Raw genomic sequence first — 20155 nt, 5'->3', positions numbered from 1 at the left:
ATGAAGAAGCAGACCTTTCCCTATAGAGGCTACCCCTCAACTCACCTGTCTCTGATCCTGGCTCTCAGAGCTGACTGAGCTGCATTTCTACTCTATAGGGCATGTTACTGCGGCCTCTAGGGAGACAGCACATATTTCAATGCAAATATGTTTGCTTGCACCATGGACAGTCTAAGGACACACGCACGTGCTTGGCTAGAGTTCTTCTGGTCCTGTGGTTTTTAAGGCTTATTTTAAAGGTATTTTCTCTCTAGAGAGCTGTCAGGAAGGTTTCTTGTCATGCCTAAGGCTTTTTGTCACCTAGATGTAACTATCATGCTTGTTAATAATGTTCACCATTTGTTAGTTTTAGTCACAGGAGTCTCAGATGACAAAGGCCTTTGTATCATTGCTATAAGGAAAGTTCTTTTGTTACTTGTTCAATAACCAGAAGAACAAATTTATGAATATTTTAATGTAAAGGAAATTCTTAATGGTACTATTATTCAAACCACCAGGTTACTCCCAAAGGGGATATAATTTGAGAACTTTCACTGACAAGGTGTGTCTATTCTGGTATTATAAACACACAAACAAATAAACCGGCTAACTCTTAATAATGTGCTACATTAATGGGATCATGTTTTAAACTTGACCTTGGAAGGGAAGAAATAACTGAATATTCCAGACATATCCAAATGGAGCTACTAACCACAGGATAAAGAAATCCTGGGGCCTCTCCAGAGAGGCTTTGCACACATCACTGACTGTAGCTGAATCTGAACAGATTTTCCCCAGACTCAGAATTCTGCTTCCCTGCAAGTTAGTGTGACTTACACCAGCTGTGCTGTGGCTGGCAGAGACTCCGGTACATGGGCCCTTGCTTTGCTGCCTATTCTGTCCCTGTGAAGAGAGCACTAAATTTACTTAGAAACTTCAGATAACCATTTTGGAAACCTGTAAAAGCCAGAGACAAAAACATGAGAACTTAATCCTCTTCTGAACACAATAAAGCCATATTGAGAAGATTTTCTACGTTTTCATGAGATCAACTTTAAGGATTAGTTATAGTTTATAGCATCCTGTAAGAAAAGGTAATATAAAATGTAGCCACTGTTCTGATGGCTTACAAAAATAATTCTATGAGCATGTGGAAATGGTGAATTAGAAATACGTACTTGGTATAGTTTCTGCATTTCTTGTCTGTCCATAACCAATTATAGGTTTTCCATTGCTTGTCTATAACCACTCATCTGGTGGACTTGGGAGTTGTGTAAAGAAACTTCTGTTGTAGAGCTTAAAATAAGTAAAATACCTGAAGTGTTCTAAGGGGTGAGACAGTCAATGAGAATTGAGGCCAGACAGACAACCAGGACTGATAGGGTTGGGCAGGATGCAGCCTACCAGGGGACATGACTGGAAAAGAGACAATTCCAAATAGTGGCCCAGCCAAGAAGAGACGAGGGAGACTGGTTGTGGATCTTCCCAGTGAAAAGTCGTGTACACTAAGATGTGAATGTCTCTTATTCAATGAGGTTTCAAGAGGACTGCAAAATTAATACCATATGGTGGAATGGGAACTTTTCTTGGGGAGCTGTTAGAGTGGGTAAAGGTTCTAAGCAAAACCCATGTGTGTATAGAAGCAGGGTGGACATCTGGATTGCACATACAAATAAAATGTATGCCAGCAGCAACAGTGATTGAGGATGTTTGGAGTTTACATAGAGTTTGTAGTGCCATCAAGACATCTCCTACACCCTTCTCTGTAAATAACATGTATGTCTATGTGACTTTGGTATAAAAAACATTACATATCAAATTGAAAGACCTGAGCTCAAATTCTAGTAACTTTTGTGTAGCACAATGGTCTGAACTGTGACCCACAAATTATATATTAAGTCTTGATAGCCATTATATTAGAATGTGATCTCATTTGGAAGTAAGAACATTGCAAAAGTTGCTAAGATGAAGTCACAGTGGCGTCTCAGGGGCCTTGAGTTAATATGGATACTATTCTTACATGAGTATGTCCTTGTAAAAGGCACAGAGGGGAAAAGGAGAGAGAGAGAGAGAGAGAGAGAGAGAGAGAGAGAGAGAGAGAGAGAGAGAGAGAGAGAGAGGGAGAGAGAGAGAGAGGAGGGAGAGAGAGAGAGAGAGAGAGAGAGAGAGAGAGAGATGGGGGAGGGGGGATTGAAACATCTATAAACCAGGAAGTGCCAAGAAGTCTGTGGAAAGCTTGCAACAGATCTGCCCTCAGCACTCACAGGAACCAAGTCTGCTGACTCTGTCTCTGGCCTTCTAGCGTACAAGGTTGTGAGATACACATTTTTGTTCAGCATTATCAGAGTGCTGGTGACCATGGCAGTCCTGGTATGTTAATATCAGTGGTAAGCTGTTCTTAGCACAGTAGACATTAAGGAGTTGAATTAGTGTCATCTGATTTCTATAGAGTCTTTAGAGCTAGCATATCACTGTAGTTTAATTTTATTACAACTTCACAGTAACATTTGTCACATAAACTTTTTCTGAGACTTGGAAGTTAATAGTGTCTCAGCTGAGAAATATCTTGCTATGCTTCTTCATCTTTCCTCCCTTGCTGCAGCATTGTCCCTTTGCACCACTCTCAGAGAAGTGTGTGTGTGTGTGTGTGTGTGTGTGTGTGTATGTGTGTGTGTATGTATGTGTGTGTGTGTGTGTGTGTGAGTGCGTGCATGCATGTGTACCCCATTGCACACTTTTGAGTGTGGACTTTGCTTTCAACATTGTGCAGCTTCCTCCTGGTCACCTTTTACAGCTTGGTTCACAGCTCTTACTGTTGAAGCCTCATTAAGTCTCTCTAGGGAACTGAGATTGACTTTGGTCTGTGCTGCAGTAGGGTCTTGGTGTTTCTCAGACTTGCCAAAAACCGAGACCCTCCTGAGGTAGAGATAACTGGGTTTCTTCTGAGCAGCCTTGCTCTGATGGGTTTCAGGGTACTTGTGAATATCACATAATGCCTGTGGCCATGCCCACTCATCACCAGCAACTTGCCCATCATAGGCAGAGGTGAATATGGGCAGATTACAGAGAACCAAAGACTGCCTGTACTTAATGACAGGCCAGTCTGCCATACCACATCCAAAGCTTAGCCCTTCATTCTCATGTATCATGATGTGAGTGATCTGTCTTCTTCACATGTTAACAAGCACAGAGAATTACATCGTTAAAGAATGCCTATCACCATGGGGGATGAAGCAGAGACTAGGGCAATGGCCAACTAATAGCCAGCCCAACTTAAGTCCCATCCCATGTGCAAGCACTAATCACTAACACTATTAATGATATTCTTGTGTGGACAGGAACATGTTGTCCTCTGAGAGACTCTACCTAGCAGCTAACTCAGACAGATGCAAATACCCACAGCCAAACAGTGGATGGATCTTGGAGGATTCTTACTGACGAATAGGAGGAAGGATCGTGGTATCTGGAGGGGATAGAAAACCCGCAGGAAAATCAACAGAGTCAACTAAACTCACCCTTGGGCCTCTCAGAATCTGAACCACCAACCAAAGAATATACACAGGCTGGACCTATGCCTCCCTAAATATATGTAGGAGATGTGCAGCTTTGCATTCATGAGGGTCCCAAACAACTGAAATGTGGGACAAGGGGGGAGCTATCCTAATGCTGTTATCTGTATATGGGATATATTCTACTAGATGGGCTGTCCTGTGTGGCCTCAGTGGGAGAGGAAGCGCCTAGCCTCAAAGAGACTTGAAGTGCCAGGGTGGAGGGGATTCTCAGGGGCCTCCCACCTACTCAGAGAAGGGTAGGTGTAAGAATTGTTGGGAGGAGGTGACCAAGAGGGGGCAGTGAGTGGGACTTAAAGTGAATAAGTTAAAAAAAATGCCTGCCACTGTCCTAAGAAGACTTGGTAATGACTGTCTTCAGACCTTGGATACCACATTCTCACAAGCAGACATTATTCTCACTCCACAGTGACCTCATCTTAGCAATATTTGCAGTGACCCTACTTTCAAATGAGGTCACATTCTGATATAATGGCTATTAAGAATTCTCCTTGTGAGACTGTGGCAAACAGAATCTGAAGACAGTCATTAGCAGGTCTTCTTAGGACAGTGACAGGCATTCTTTTATGATTTTATATCTTCTATTGTCTTATCTGATGCATTGAACATTTTATCTACTTCAATTGTAAATACTAATTAGCATCCAGACCCTGTCTTCCCAAAATGTACCCAAAGAGAGTTGTTGACATATATTGTGACTATAAGTCAGGAACTGCTGCTCAGTATCACCTTCGTTTCTCTGACTTCCTTTTGATTTAGGAAACTTAGAATTTTCACTTTGGTAGGACAGACTGGAGACTCCATATATCAACATGCATTTATATTTCTAACCTTCTTACTCCAACCATCTTCACCCCATCTGTATTCCTGTCTGACAAATTTTGTCCTTGCCCAGGTGTCTACCTGCCCATATCCTAGTCTGCTCAAATGCTAACCTGTAAGCAAATATTGTCCTGGCAGGATTACCAGAAATCTGTGCATCTTCCTTCTTTGGAATAAAAGGTATGTGAAGTAGGAATCTTTGTCTAATTTGCTCACTCTGTAAACGCCTAGCCCAGAGCTTGCATAAACTAAGTAAGCAATAACCAGCCTCTGAAGGATTAGAAAGGACCTCAGAAAGCATTTGATTCCAAGGTGAGAAAAAAAATTCTCCTCTTGTGGGATAGCCAATTAAAGAAAAATAAGAGATTCATAAGCACAATTTATTTTCCGTTCAAAATTAAATCCTGTAAGAGGATAATTAGGTGTTCAAAAATTTCAACCACCTAGCTTATTACATAGAAAGATGTAGATGAAAATCATGAGTAGAATTAATTGAGAAGTATCAAGAACTCATCTTTGATCACTTGAAACTCTACTCTCTTACACATAAGGCAGAAACTGACTAGTAAGGCAATGGGAGCTTTCTCGATCACAGCCAATTTAGCTGCTGTGGACTCAAAAGAGTTCCTTATGAAAGCCCTAGACTCCACTAGTGTGACCAGCAGGAGAAAGGCAACGAAAAGGAAAACTTTGATGCTCTTCAGTCCATTAAGTATAAATGAGCATATGTACAGGGTCATAAAGTCAGAATGTCTGATAATTGTGGATTAGCAAACCAATGTACACATTAAAATTATCTGCTGCCTTTAATAGGATGACACCTTCACCATTGTCCTATAAATACTTGCAAACATTCTGCTGCCCCACACATGTATTATTAATATGACCTACCATTTAATGTGTATAGATAATATGTGGGTTCTACTATAATTGACAGGCCAAGAAAGACTCCATAAATAGTCAGTTGGCCACCCTTCTCTAAGTTGAACTTTTTCATAAGCTAGGTATGATCTCTTTTGTAACTCAAGTTTTGCTTTGGGGGGCTTATTAGTACATTTTTGAATACCACCCTTAAACATATTGATAAGTGTCTACAAGGATGCATCCCTGAAGCTGTGTAATGCATACTAAGGTAGTTTAATGAGTGGACAGTGATCTTCATTTGTCAAAGTACTTCATTTACATCTAGTACATCTGTTACCAATTGGTGATTTAGAGGATACAGTTATTTAAAGAAAGCAAAGTTAAGTTTGTTTTATTAAATGTCAATTCAAAATTCTGCAGTGATAGTTGCAAAATGTCTGAATTTCATTTTGTTTTTCTGCTAGTCAGCATCCCATAAGCACTTCTGTTAGTATAGCTCATCCAATTCACCCTGCCCCGGCCTTCCTCTTCATTATATCTGTCAGCTACAGTTCATCAAAAATTGATAGTCTATGCACCATGATAGACTATTACAGGGTTAGTAAAAAGCATAAGGTTCCGGAGCCCCTGTGTTTGAGACTACAGTGTGAAAGAATAGAAGTAAAGAGCATGGTAGATTTAACCATCTCTTAATAAAATAGGCACCTGACTTAGGCATTGAGAGGTGGGATTATGAAATTGAACTGGGGTAGAAAAGAATGCTGGGAATAGGCAATCTTTGTCTTAACTTTGCTGAAATGCAACTGGGTGACATAACTAAGCACATAAAGGTGTTTGCTTCCCAAGTCTGGTGACCTGGAACCCACACATGCAAGAACACAACCAAATTCCCAAAGGTTGTCTTCTGGCCTCTGCATGTACACAGTGAGACACATGCTCACACACATATACATATAAAGTACATGTATAAATAAATGTAAATATCCTTTCATTGTGCTGAAACCCACAATGATGTTTTAAAATCTAAGGTTGTTAATCCTTCTCTAGGAGTTTATTCTTGAATCTCCTGCAATGTAGGTCACTCTGCCTTCCAACTGGAATTATCTCACTAGGTCAGAGCAATGATTTTTATTTGCCACATGCAGACAGGTGGAAACAACTACAGTTTCCACAAACAACAACTAACGCTACAGTTAGCTAATATGTCCTTTAATTCTGGGAAGACTACATTCATTGTTCCTAGTTTATTTATCTAAGTAGCACACTTTAAAACACCAAGAAAAATAATTTCTCCTGTTTGAATCCCCACCCTCCCAAATCATAAAGCCATACTCATGTATGCAAAGTGAAAAGAATTGAAACACAGAAGTGCTGAAATGGATTGAATCCATGTGGATGAGAACAGGGGAATGCTTAACTGTAAATATTGCAACAAAAAGCAGAATTTAAAATTTTGTAATTTTCGCCATTAAAGATGACTTTAAAAAATCAGTCTACCATTTATGACGCTTCTTCTCCTTGAGTCATTTCATTTATTTGGCACATCTCTCTTGTGGTTAGAATGCATATTATAGAATCTGAATTATTTTAAAGCTGCAGTATATACCAAGAACTTCTTAGTTTGCAAATGAAAAGAAAGAACTATGTTTCCCAAGTCCAGAGTTAAGAGGAATAGTGCAAGGAAGGGCCAAAACAGAGCTGCCTAGAAGCTCTTAATGGGAGTCCAGACAACCGCCTTTCATGCTGAGGAGAACACAACTCCAACCCAGATGCAGTGCTTCTGAAACTCCACCCCAAAAACATACAATTCTGGGGTATTTTGAACAATGTACATCTACCAATGGTTGTGTCCTAAGAACCAGAGCTGTTCAATTTCTGTGGACCACTCCAGTGGGCATTGTAAGTAGGAATGTAGTGGAATTTGATTTTTTAAAAAAGTCAATCTTTTTCTGATAATTAAAATATCTCAAGTTTCCTGGTTTGTTTTTTTTTGTTTATTTGTTTGTTTGTTTTGTTTTTATATCACAGTGTCAATTGATCTGCTAGGCTTTATTTGACAGTTACAGTTATTTAATCTGTTGTGTTACGTGTCACTTCTGGCCCCAGTTGTATTACTCCCCCCACAGATCTACAGGAGTTTATGAAATTGTTTAAAGAGAAGGTAGCACAATGTGTTTAGAAACAGTGAGCTTTGTCTGTCTAAGGTTGTTCAGGGTTTTCTGAAAGCAGAGATCTACTTACATGCTTTCATTCAGCCATTCTATTCTCTACAGAGTCATCAAATGCAGCAAAGAGACTTAGTTTAAAGACTTACTTGTCAACATATTCAACTAGATCTGTGGAGTTCTTAGTTGACATTTTGCCTGGAGATAATCTTACCTAAAACAGAAGCGACAGATTCAAAATATACCTGTGATGCTATGGTGGGCTATTCTTCAAACATCTTGTCTTTAAATAAATGTTTTGATTTTAAATAAACTATATACCACAGTTTACCTATGCCATGTTTGCATAGATACTAACTGAAACTGAAATTAGGTTCTGGGGCACTCCTAATGAGCTTTGCTTCATAGGTCTGCTAGCACATGGGAAAGGTTTTACAAGTTCAAGCCATGCATCCTTCCCAGATGAAAACTGCTCAATGAAAGCCCCCATGATTACTGACTAGGCTTTGAAAGAAGTCCAATGATAATAAGTTGTGCCTGACATAGTAATTTCCTGGGGGAACCAGCTAATTTTCAAAACAGCCCCACACATAAAAGTCAATCTAAGTAATTTTATATTCTAAAAACATAGATGTCAGGTTATTATAGATGTGAAATAAAAGCATAGAACAGCTACATGTATAATTTAGTAGCATGAAACGAGTTGGCTATATGAACACTTAGCTGAAAATCTCTAATTCACTATTTTGCTACTCTTAGAAGATCCTATTTCCTTCCGAAGGTTGATAATTTGCTAACATTTTTTCCTATGAGGAAAAAAGATACCAAATATATTCACTATTTCCATATATGGAAAATGACTAAAGGCCTAATACATTTTTTAAAGTTTAAAAGCACAGCAAGTTTTAGTTTAATTTCAATAACCAATCACTGAATTGGATTCAGTGGAGGGAATGTAAGTGATATTCTTCTTCAGTTAACAAATTAAGCAAGATTATTGGATTCTTTACTTGGGTTATACCACGGCATAATAAAACAGAATAAAATATAATTATTCAGGGTTTAAGTAAATATTCAGAAATTAGTTCTTTAGTCTATTTAATGGAATTAACCATTTCCTGGGTTAGAGCCAAGACAATTAATTATACATCCCCCTCCTCTAAAAATAAACCCAAAACTGAAAACCAGGCAACTCTATTATCATGAAAATTTGTAGTGGCCATGCTGGTTTGATCTAGGACAGTTGGCAAGAAGCTGTCAGAACAGGCTCAGGATGGGGCCAGTGGACTTCTAAGAGAGTGCAGTGCCCCTGAACATACTGTGAATTAGGGTCTGCCAGAAGTTAGATGTGCCCTAGCTCAGACTTCCCCTACAGCACTGTTTTTCAACCTGTGAGTGAATCTTTGGGAGTCACGTAGCAGATATCTTGTATATCAAATATTTACATTACAATTCATAACAGTATCAAAATTATAGTTATGAAATTTCAATGAAATAATTTTATGGTTGGAGGTCACCAGGACATAAGAAACTATACTAAAGGTTTGCAGCATTAGGAAGATTGAGAACCACGGCCCTAGAGATTAGTCTGGTGCCTATGCACACGGTTGTGTTCTGGATATCATCCAGAGGACTTGACCAGATTTGTACCCTAGCATATCTTCTCACTATTGCTTTTGGGTCTTGAACTTAGCATTGACTTCACACCAGACATTTTCTCATTGCTCCAATGAACACCAATGGCAGCAGGAATCTGGTCTTAGTATTTCCTCATCAACAGATTGGTCTTTAACTTATGCATTTAATAACCAATGATGCTGGGTAAATATTTGTGGAATTAGTGTATCCAAGGGAAATAAATTACTAGGATATTCTCATCAAATCTACTTTGGAAGTATAATGTATATCTATATATCTATATCTATCTACATCTATGTCTATATTTATGTGTGTGTGTGGTTTTTCAATGTATTCTTAGATGCTAAGATTTGGTTATATTTAAAAATTATTCCACAAATAACTTTCTTATTTATGGGATTTTTTACATGACCCAATTTTGATCTGTTCACAGTGTATTTAAAATATTGTAATTCGTATCCTGTGGAATCCTTTCATAGATAGTGATTTAGTTGTTCTAATAGCTCTATGAGATCTGTATCATTGTTTCATCATATGTGACAAAAGTTCCTTTGACTAATTTAAGATGACTCTTTTTATAGGTGAAGAGCTTGAAGACTGGGAAAGCAAAGGATCCTGTGATTGTTGTACACTGAGCCTATTTGCTTGCGAAGTCTTAAGAAGCTCATCGGAATGCACAACAAAAGCAAAGCCTAACTAACCTATTTTCTTCAAGGAAATTGAAGTTAAGCAATCATCCAGTCTAACTCAGAGACTTAACACCAGAGCTTGATATCATGCTTGCTTTTCATAAGAAGAGACTGTATATTCTGCTCAGGTGTTATTAGACCTACCCAAGTCCAAAGCACAACTTGCTTTGCACGGTCTTTATCATTAATGCAAAGTGCCAGAGGCACTGACAAAGGAAACATTGCATATAACAATTCCTTTTCTTAAAGAATCTTCATCATAATAAATCATCACCAAATTCAAAACCTTATCCCCATATTAAAAATCACTCCAGTTAAGATATTTAGAAACTGAGAGGAATTTGTTTATGGTAACCTCCCTGGGCTCTGTCACTTTCTCAAGGCAGAACAGCAGGAACTGCAGAACAGACAGTCATTCTTCTGGGATCCCTTCAAGCTCTGAACAACCCCCAGCCTTAGCCTTGAGCAACTGAACAGAGTATTCCACTCTTAATATGAAGATCTGAAAGTACTTGCTTTCTTTTCTCCGTCACTAGCTGAGCCAGGAAGGGGGCCATCAGGTAGATCAGGCTGTTCTGCAGGCAGAGAGGCACGTTTGTTTACATCTGTATCTAGGCAACCAGAATGCAGAATCAGAAAAGGAACTACGGCAAGTGAATTTTTGCATTTGTGGCATTTTAAGATTTAAAGCTAGTTTCTAAACAGGTGTCAAAAGTTAAACAGAGGCTTACAACTTGTTGACATTTGCCTCTCCCCTCCCCCACCCCAGTTCCCTCACCTGCCAGAATCAGAACATTTCTAGCTGTTGAGCAGAACATATTTCTACAAGTACTTCCAAAACCTTTTAGCTTTGTTAAGGTCAAATAGACCTAAAATATTGGGAGATACATCCAATTGTGTCCAAGATTAGAGCTGAGGCCCAATGAGGTTTTTTTGTTTGTTTGTTTGTTTGTTTGTTTTGTTTTTTGTTTTTTTGTTTTTTAACTTTGTTTATATATAGTAAAAAATGTCAGGAATTTCAAGACTGAGTTGTCCATGGGTAGATACCCGAACTCATAAAGCTGGTCCTCAGCTTTATTATTATTACTTTTCGTTGATTTGCTTTTTATTTTTGAAAGGGAACAGAGGTTTGTTTTCCTTCTTAAAAAGTCAAAATACTAAGGATTCCTGACTACTTCCAAAATAAAACCTTCATGCTTCTGAAACATCTTTCTAAGGGCAGTTGAAGAGTATTGTGACTTGGAGGGATCTGTGATGTCAGTGGGGTTTCCTCTCATACCTCAAGTACTGAGCTCTCTAGGATTTATGAGGCGGATCCTCGATTACGGTTGCTCATTTGCTTTGTCTTATTGAATGAGAAGTGACCCAATATTTCAAATGCTACAGGAGATGCAGTTGAGTTTGACAAGAGCACAGTGTTCATCAAGTTAGAAGCAGAAAACAAGGAAAGGAAAACCATTACTTTATTCCTTAATCTTTGTCCTGGTATGCTTGTTGAGGAAGCTAACACTTTGAGGACATTAAGAGAATGCCATGGGCAGTTGAGTGACAATGGCAGATGGCCTGGGTCAGGAGCTAAATAAATACTGGGTTTTGGGTTAAAAGAAAATTTTATTCAGTAATTGCAAAATGAAGCAAGCTATTTTAGTTTTAAAGTGCTTTTTTTCTCAGTTTTAAAATTAGAATTCTTTTGTGTTATTATTTGCTTAGCTTTCATATACAGAAATGAAGCTAGGTTACTATCCAAATTACAGATTGTCTTGCTCCAAGAACTTAGATGTTTGGGATGGCAAATGATAAAGCTTGATCCAGAGATAAAGACAGCCCATGATTTTGGCTCCAATATTATATCCTGTAATGCTAAGCTAAGCTTTGAAACTTAGACTGGGTTTATAAGCAGGCTATGACCTCCAGCCCAGTTACTCTTTTATCCAGCACCAAGTGAGAGGCTTTTACTTGATTGTAGCTCAGGCTGGCCTTGAACTCAGGATCCTAGCCTCAGTCTCCAGAATCTTAGAAATACAGTCATGTACAACCAAACTCATTGTTTAGAAAAAAGAGCCAAACTGAAATGGATAGTTTAACTGATTTTGACTCTAGATATACATGGTCAATTTGTTCATAGTATAATGAGTGTGTTTAACACACACACACACACACACACACACACACACACACACACACACACACACACACACACCATTGACTTCTGACCTGTGTATGTGAAATCCTTCCCGGACATCAATGATTAAGAGTTGTAGAATTAGAGCTTAAAGTACAACCCTCCAAATCTTCAAGTTCAATCTAAAAATGCTTTCTTAAGAAATACTTCTGTATTGGGGTGATCAATGTCTAGGATCATCCAAGACAAAACCATGTGCACTGCTTGCCTTAGGGATTGCCTTAGTGATTACACTGTACATTTTTCATATTTGCAAGGATTTCTCAGGTACATAACAGGGAATATTTTAACAAAGAAAATCTACTAAAACTGTTTTCTGATGGATAGAGTCAAACAGTATTGAGAAAGGTGCAACTGTTCTTAACTTACATAAGCAGTGGACGTGGGCAGATCTGAGTATTTGCTATGTCCTCCTGCTCTAGCCTCACTCCACCTGGTCTTAAGCAGACAGCTATTATTGGAACTCCTCCTCCTTTCTTTTGCCTCCAAGAGGTATTTCAGCACTACTAGGCAACCCCTCCCAGGGAGACTCATTTGGATCCGGAGTAATCCTCTGGGTCTTCCATCTTCTTCTTTGGTATTCTGATTTTACTGACTTTGGTCTTACATACCTCTTATCTGTGTTTACTATTTAATGTTTATAAATTATTCCTCATGGCCCACCTCATGATTCATATGAGGTAGTATGACTAAACAAATATTACAAATACAATTACAAAGAAGTTCAATGATGTTAAATAACCCACATGAGTCAATGATGAAGTCAACTAGCTCCCAAGTGTCTTAAACCTTAGTTTTGTATCCATTCCCCCAATTCCACACAGGACACATTCAATAGAATTCTGCTAAGATGTGGAGATTTGTTTCCCTTGCTAAAAGGGTTGGTTCTCTGTGTTTGAAACCAAAGGAAAGCAGGGGTTGACATTTTATCAAGTAGATTTGTAAAAGTATATTTTTGTTCCTCTGGAATGAAATGACTTCTAGTTGTAAGACAGAACATATGGATCACCTAGCAGAGTGTTTAATTCTTCCTTTGGTATCAGAGTGAGTACATTTAGTTCCTTCAGCTACTCATTGGAGGATAATCTTTTTTAAAAATATTCTTATTAATCTTTTGAGAATTTTAAATGATATGTTTAGATCACATTCAGCTTGTTTTTCAATTCCTCTGAGAGCTGTGCCCACCAAGTCCAATTTCTGTTGCTCAAATACTCTTGGGATCAGACCTGCCCTAGAGTGTGCTTGACCTACACAGGCTCACACCCTCAAAGAAAATGACTCTTCCACTCTTAGAAGCTCCAAGTGCCAATAAATCTTTGGATAGGACTAGGGTAGGACTTTGTGCCTACCTACCCCACATGCTGAAACTTTGTCTGGCTTGAGCTGGTAGAGGTGCTGTCACAGGTCACAATCATCTGTGAGTTCATATGTGTAACTATTGTAGTACATACAGAAAACACCTTTACTGTTATTTATCTACAACCTCTGGCTTTTATAATTGTTTTTGCCCCCTTCCTCTTCAGAAATCCAGAAGCCTTGTGGGGAGAGGCATGATTTTTATGTCTCAATCAGGGATGAGTACTCCACAGTCTCTTATTCTCCACATGTTATCAGTTGTGGATCTCTGTTTTAATGCAATCTATAACAAAAAGAAGCTTCTTTGGTGAGAGCTGAGAGATGCACTGACCTACGGGTATAGGAATAAGTCATTAGGAGTCATTTTAACATTATGTCCATTTAGCAGAATAATATTACTAGGTTTTATCCTCAGGCCTATGACCTATCTAGCTACAAGTTTTAGGCCTTGAAAATGATGCCAGGTATGGATACCATTTATGGACTAGGTCTTAAATTCAATCAAAAAGTAGTTGGTTACTTTCAAGATGTTCATACCAATATTGTTATCAGTGAGCATATCTTTCCAGAGAGTCATTGTTATAGCTCACAGAATTTGCAGTTGGGTGAGATTAATGATTCCTTTACTCCTCTAGTACTGTGAATAGCACCTTCCAGCTAACCAATATGGATGAAACTTCTAGGACTGTACTAGGCTTCATTTCTCCGTGTTCTATGCTTCAAGAGTGGTTCTAGAGGATAACCAAGAGCAACAGCAGTAGCCTGTAATGTTTTGCGGTCTATGGGACTTTCCTGGCCAACAACTCAGCCAGAGACAGCCCATTCCTGGTACTGGGATAGCATATGGTCTAGTCGTGTACTGTACTCTTGTTGTGGAGTTATGCCTTTTAAACTTTTTTTTTCTTTTTTTCGGAGCTGGGGACTGAACCCAGGGCCTTGCGGTTGCTAGGCAAGCGCTCTACCACTGAGCTAAATCCCCAACCCCCCTTTTAAACTTTTTATTTATGTTTCTGTACTAATTTTAAGAAGTTTCAACAGTAGCTAGTTTCCATATGGCTTTTTAAAAGGGTCTTTACTGTTATTCTTTTCCATATTCCTTCCTCTACTCTGCCCAACCCCTGACTCCATTTAATATTTCCTGTTTCCTTTTCCTTTGTCATTATATTCTCCCCTCCTTTGAAATGTTTCCTCTTCTCCTATATCCCCTTACTAGTTTTCTAACCTCAATGGGTATTCCAATTCCCACATATCTAAAGAACCAGCAATTACATACACATATGAGAAACAATTGCAGTATTTGTTTTTCTGTCTATGGGTTACTGAACTTTATTAGTTACTTTCCTATTGCTGCAATAAAACACCATTACCATGGCAGCTTAGGAATGAAGGAAGGGCTTAGAGACACAAGAGTTCATCTCCATGATGGTGGGAAGCATGGCTAGAGGTAGGAATGGAAGCAGGAACAACTGAGAGCTCACATCTTGAATCACAAGCAGAAGGCTGAGAAAGCACACTGAGAATGCCACAAGGCATTTAAACTTCAAAGCCTTCCTAGTGACATTCTTTCTCCAGCAAGGTCAAACCTCCTAACCCTTCCTAAACAGTGCCACCAACTGGGGAGTGAGTATTTAAATCATCTAGTCTCTGTCAGATATCTCATTCAAACCACCATACTCATTCAGGATGAACTTGTTTCCAGTTCCATCTACTTACCTGTGAATTTTATAATTTCATTTTTCTTAACAGTGACTGATATTCCACAGTGTAAATATTTTCATAATCCACTCCTCAGTTGATGAACATCTAAGCTGTTTTCCTTTCCTGACTATCATGAACAGTGCAGCAGTGAACATGGATGAACAAGTGTGTCTGTAGTAGGATATAACCTTTTGGGAATGTGCCCAACAGTAGTATAGCTAGATCACATGGTAGAATATTTCTCACATATTGAACAATTTTTGTGCTGATTCCCACAGTGTCTGCTTCAGTTTCTGTTCTCACCAGCAGTTAGTAGTGTTTACCTTTCCCCACATCCACCAGCATGTCTTGTTGTTTTAGTTTTTTGAGGTCCCTAATCCATGTGGACTTGAGATTTTGCTGGATAAGAGTTAACAATTAGTCTCATTCTTCTATACACAGCTAGTCAATCTGATCAACACTGGGTTTCATTTTTTTGTTTTTATTTTATTAATATATTTTTAAATAATGCAGTCTCTTACCAGGGTGTATTTTTGGTATTTCTGTAACAACAACAACAAGTAGGTGGGTATAGCTACATGGAATTATATCCAGGTCTTCAATTACATCCCTTTTATCAGTGTGTCTCTTCTTATGTCAATATTTTGCTTTTCTTATTATTATAGCTCTGTAGCTTAACTTAAAATCAAGAATGTTCTCTTATTGTTCAGGATTATTTTGGCTAGCCTGTGTGTGTGAGTGTGTGTGTGTGTGTGTCTGTGTGTCTGTGTGTCTGTGTGTGTGTGTGTGTTTGTGTGTTCATGTATGTGGTGCATGTGCCTGCCTGCCTGCCTGCGTGTGTGTATGTGTTCATATAAAAGGTAAGATTATTTTTTAAATTTTGTGCATAATTGCATTGGAATTTTGATGGAGATTTTGTTGGATATGTTAATTGTTTTTTGTAGAATGGATATTTTCACAATATTAATCCTACATATCCATGAACATGAGGGATATATTCATGGGCATCTTTTCGTATCTTCTTCAGTGCTTTTCTTAAATGTCTTGTAATTTAATTATGCAAATCTTTATCTTAGTTATATTTATTCCAAGAATTTGTCTGTCTTTCTATCTGTGTATCTGTTTCTGTCTCTGTCTCTCTGTCTCTCTGTCTCTGTCTCTCTCTCTCTCACACACACACACATATGCACACACACACACACACACACACACACACATGAATATAAATTTGAGGCTATTGTGAATGGGGTTATTGGTTCCTTAATTTCTTTCTTGGTATGTTTGTCATTTGTATATAGGAATGTGTTGCAGTAAAATTAAATAAGAAGGTTTCTTTTATCCCACACTAGTGCTGGCACTGTAGTAATATAAGGCATCAATGGGATATTTTCATCTCAATCAACAAAGCATCTCATCCACTAAGCTCCATCCCATATCACACTACCAATGGCTACTCTCTGAGCCCAGCAACAACCTCTCAACCCATCTAGTTCACAAAGCAGGTTGCTATCATGACAGACATACACATCCCAATTCCATGGTGGCCCAATGTGTACAGCTACCACATGCTCTTTTGAACTCAATTAAATCACCATATGAAAGAACACACAACACAATAACCTCTGATCCAATTGATAAGATATAATTGCCCACCTAAATAAGATATAGTTTGCTCATCTAGACATACAAAGCCCTGTCCACATCCATCCTTTAAGAATAGTCATAACAACCTGTAAATGTGCAGAGAGAAATCTTAACATCTGCCTCAATGTCCTCTTGGCTCCTCCTTCTTGCTCCAGTCTTCTCCACCTCTAAAACTTTTTTCCTGCCCATCCTTCCTTCTCATCCAATGACAGGCCTGGTTCTATCCTGTACTGGCCTTCACCCACATAATGACATCATCCTACAGGAATGCTACTGGTTTCTTGGTATTTTTATACACTGCTATTTTACTGCATATGTTTATAAGCTATAGGAGTTTCTAATAGAGTGTTTCAGTATATCTTATATATCATCTGCAAGTAGAGATACTTCATTTCCTATTTATATACCCTTATCTCCTTCATTTATCTTATCATTGTAGCTAAGTCTTCCAGAACTATATTGAAGAGGAATGGGGAGAGTGAACATCCTTTTTTTGTTTCTGATATTAGTGGAAACACTTCAAATTCTTTTCTGTTAGTAAAATGTTGGAGGTAGTTTCGTTGTACACCATATTTACTATGCTGTAATATGTCCATAAGGGTCAATCTGAGTAAATTGTACACTTTTACTTCCTACTTATGAAATCAGCTAGTAGTATTTACTAATTTGTCAAATAATAATTCACATAATATAGTAATCCAGTATATGACGTTCTTAGAAATAGTTCTTTGAACATTAATAGTTAATAAGTGTTAGTTCATATTCTCTTATTTCAAACTTGTCAATTTTATTGAATTTTTTAAGTGTAGTTTCTTATGTGGGCCCTCAATATATCTTAATTGAATGAATGAAAGAATTCATATTTCAGCCTTAAAAATTAGAAGGCTGAGAGGACTCTTCTTGATGGATTATCTCATAAATGCCTTAGACTGTTTCTGTATAGGTGGGTGTGGCTTATCTGTGTGGAAACACAGATGCGATTCTCTGAACTTAGCATTCAGAAAATCTTCTTGGACTTTGGAATCATCTGTTTAGGATTCTGAGTACTTTGCATTTTAATGATTGTTCTGGGGTCAATGTAATACAAAAATAGAAAAAGAAAGGAAATCAGATGTGATTTCCTGGTGATTCCAGGACAGCCTGAACTACACAGAGAAACCCTATCTCAGAGAACCAAAAAGAAAAGGAAGACTACCTTTTGAAACTGATGATCCTTCTTCTCCTGGGATGATACAGTCAAAATACATCATATACCTGCAAGAAATGACCTTGTGAAACTCATCTCTACATACAATAAAACCATACTAATTAAAACAGGAGAACAGGTGTGGTAGAACACACTTGATCCCACCACTGAGGCAGGAGGAAAAAGTCAAACACTGGTCAAGGAACTTAATGGAACTTTCTTACACACCACCACTCCACTGCCTGTTCCTCTCAGCTCTGTCCCTAGTTTATTCTCCTGCAGCCATAATGGTCACTTCCTGACTCTTGACTATCTCAGCAGGATCTTTAACCTTCACTTGCCTCTTAAATGCACTTTCCCTAGAAAAACTCTCTGCAAAGCCTGGGCTTTCTTCTAGTTTGTATTAAATGTAACTTTCTTTGAGATGGATTCTCTGGCTATCTAAACAATAGTTTCCTCCACATAAACACTTTCTATTACTATTTCCTGCTAGAAAAAGTATTGATCTATCATTTATGTCTGTTTATCTTCTATCTACCCATCATCTATCTATCTTTCTATCTATAATCTATCACTATGTATATTTATCTATCTGTCTATAATCACCTATGTATATCAACCTATCATCTGTATCTATGACCTATCTTTTAGTGTATATTGATTACTTACTGTGTAATAATCTAAGCTTCATAGAACACAGTGACTTTCTATTTGGTTCACTGCATTGCTTCAGAGGCTAACATTACCATGGCATTATCTGGCATGTGGTAGGTGCTTGCTAAACATGTTAAACTAAATAATTATTTTGCAGCATTGAGGAGGAAACCAAAAGATTTAGGCATACTGAATGTTGAATCGAAATTAAATATATACACAGACTTTCAAAAATGTTTAGTTGAATAAATTAAGTCCAGAAGACAATGAGAGAATTCTACAGATGAGTTACAAAGTGCAGGAAGCAGTTAAGCGTGGTGGGACTTGTAAAATGGTCTGGCATTTTAAAAGTGAAGAATGACACAACATCTCCCCTTAAAGACAATTCATAATCCTGTGGGGGAGAAAGTTCAGACCGTTGTTCAGAAGCGTCATTACTTAATAGACAATGCTTTAAGTACAAGTAGTTATAGAATGCAGACAAACCATATACTATTGCTCATACTATTAGCTCAGAGAAATATTTTTTTTTCATTTTTAAATTTCAATCATGTAATGACTGAACTGGTATTTTTGTCACTGAGTATTAGTAAATTTTAGGAGTTGACTTAAAAATGTGTTAAATTAAAAACAAGAAACAAATATTGAATGACCTTTCTCTCCAACAAAATAAGGTAGTTCCAAGGAACTTGTGTGTGTGTGTGTGTGTGTGTGTGTGTGTGTGTGTGTGTGTGTATGTATGCATGTGCCGCAACAGCGGTGGGGTGGAAGGGTGTGCTCTTACTGCTTACTCCCTTCCACTGACAATTCAGGAGAGAGAAGTCTTTCCCCACCATTATCTTGCCTGTCCCATTCTATTCCTGCCTGACTTTCTCCTTTGTGCATTAGAAAGTACCTACCCCTTCAGTATAGACTCTGTACCTGATAAGGGACAAGGTATTAGTCAGGTATCTGAACCATTAGTGTGCAAATGTGCAGAAAACTTCTTAAACTACAGGGATATAGGCACCAGCTCAGGAGTTTTAACAGAAGCTTACTGTTAGACATCCAAGGACCACACACTGAAAACCTCAAGAGAGGAGATCCTAGAATGATATGAAGAAGCTGGCAGGGAATGTAATTTTGGTCATGAGATGACTTTGATATACTTACCATTGCTGCATGTTCCTGGAAAGTGAAAGAATAAAAAATGCAGCCAAGAAGTCAGAAGTTTAGAAATGCTATCTTACCCCTAAGAAGCCCTAAATACCTCAAATTCCAGACCCTGCTCTCGGCCAGTGAGTAGGTAAAAGGTCACATTTCTTGAGCCTGTTCTCCCAGGAACTAGCTGACCATAAAGTTAGATTACAATCTTAAAACAATCTTGAGAGACAGGAAGCTTCTCCTTATGATTTTTCACTGGTATTCTCGACGTTTTCCAATGATGCCATCCCTAACCCCTTGGGTTGTGGCTTCTTCCTTTAGATACTCTTTCTCTCAGCTATTTGTAGTCGAACTCCTCTGCCCCTGTGTGGGATATGAGTCTCGATCCCAGTGCACTGATTCCTATTAATAAACCTTTTGTTATTACAGCAAGGATGGTCTCACGTGAGTTCTTGGGGGGTTGTGTCATCCTGAGACTTGAGTAAGGGTCTCCCTGCTCTAGGGGTTTTTCAATAGCATCAATCTAAACATCCTTTTGCATTCTTTAGATCCTGAGTTTGAGTGAA

General features: G+C 38.3%; 1 protein-coding gene across 1 annotated transcript in view; it reads right to left on the bottom strand.

Annotated features, from left to right (window-relative positions):
• Fam81b (family with sequence similarity 81 member B) overlaps positions 1 to 17866 on the bottom strand; it is a 98643-nt gene extending 80777 nt beyond the window's left edge. Inside the window, exons 1-3 of the mRNA XM_032899113.1 lie at positions 17802 to 17866; positions 10243 to 10337; positions 7549 to 7613 (exon numbers count right to left, since the gene is read on the bottom strand). Coding sequence (XP_032755004.1) covers positions 7549 to 7613; positions 10243 to 10337; positions 17802 to 17856 — 215 coding nt within the window. The 5' untranslated portion in view covers positions 17857 to 17866. The remainder of the gene's footprint in view (positions 1 to 7548; positions 7614 to 10242; positions 10338 to 17801) is intronic.
• Positions 17867 to 20155: the final 2289 nt, after the last annotated feature.

This window comes from Rattus rattus, chromosome 3, assembly GCF_011064425.1.
Source record: "Rattus rattus isolate New Zealand chromosome 3, Rrattus_CSIRO_v1, whole genome shotgun sequence".
Lineage (NCBI taxonomy): Eukaryota > Metazoa > Chordata > Mammalia > Rodentia > Muridae > Rattus > Rattus rattus.
Note: the sequence above shows the minus strand (reverse complement) of the source record. Positions and strands in the feature narration are given on the sequence as shown.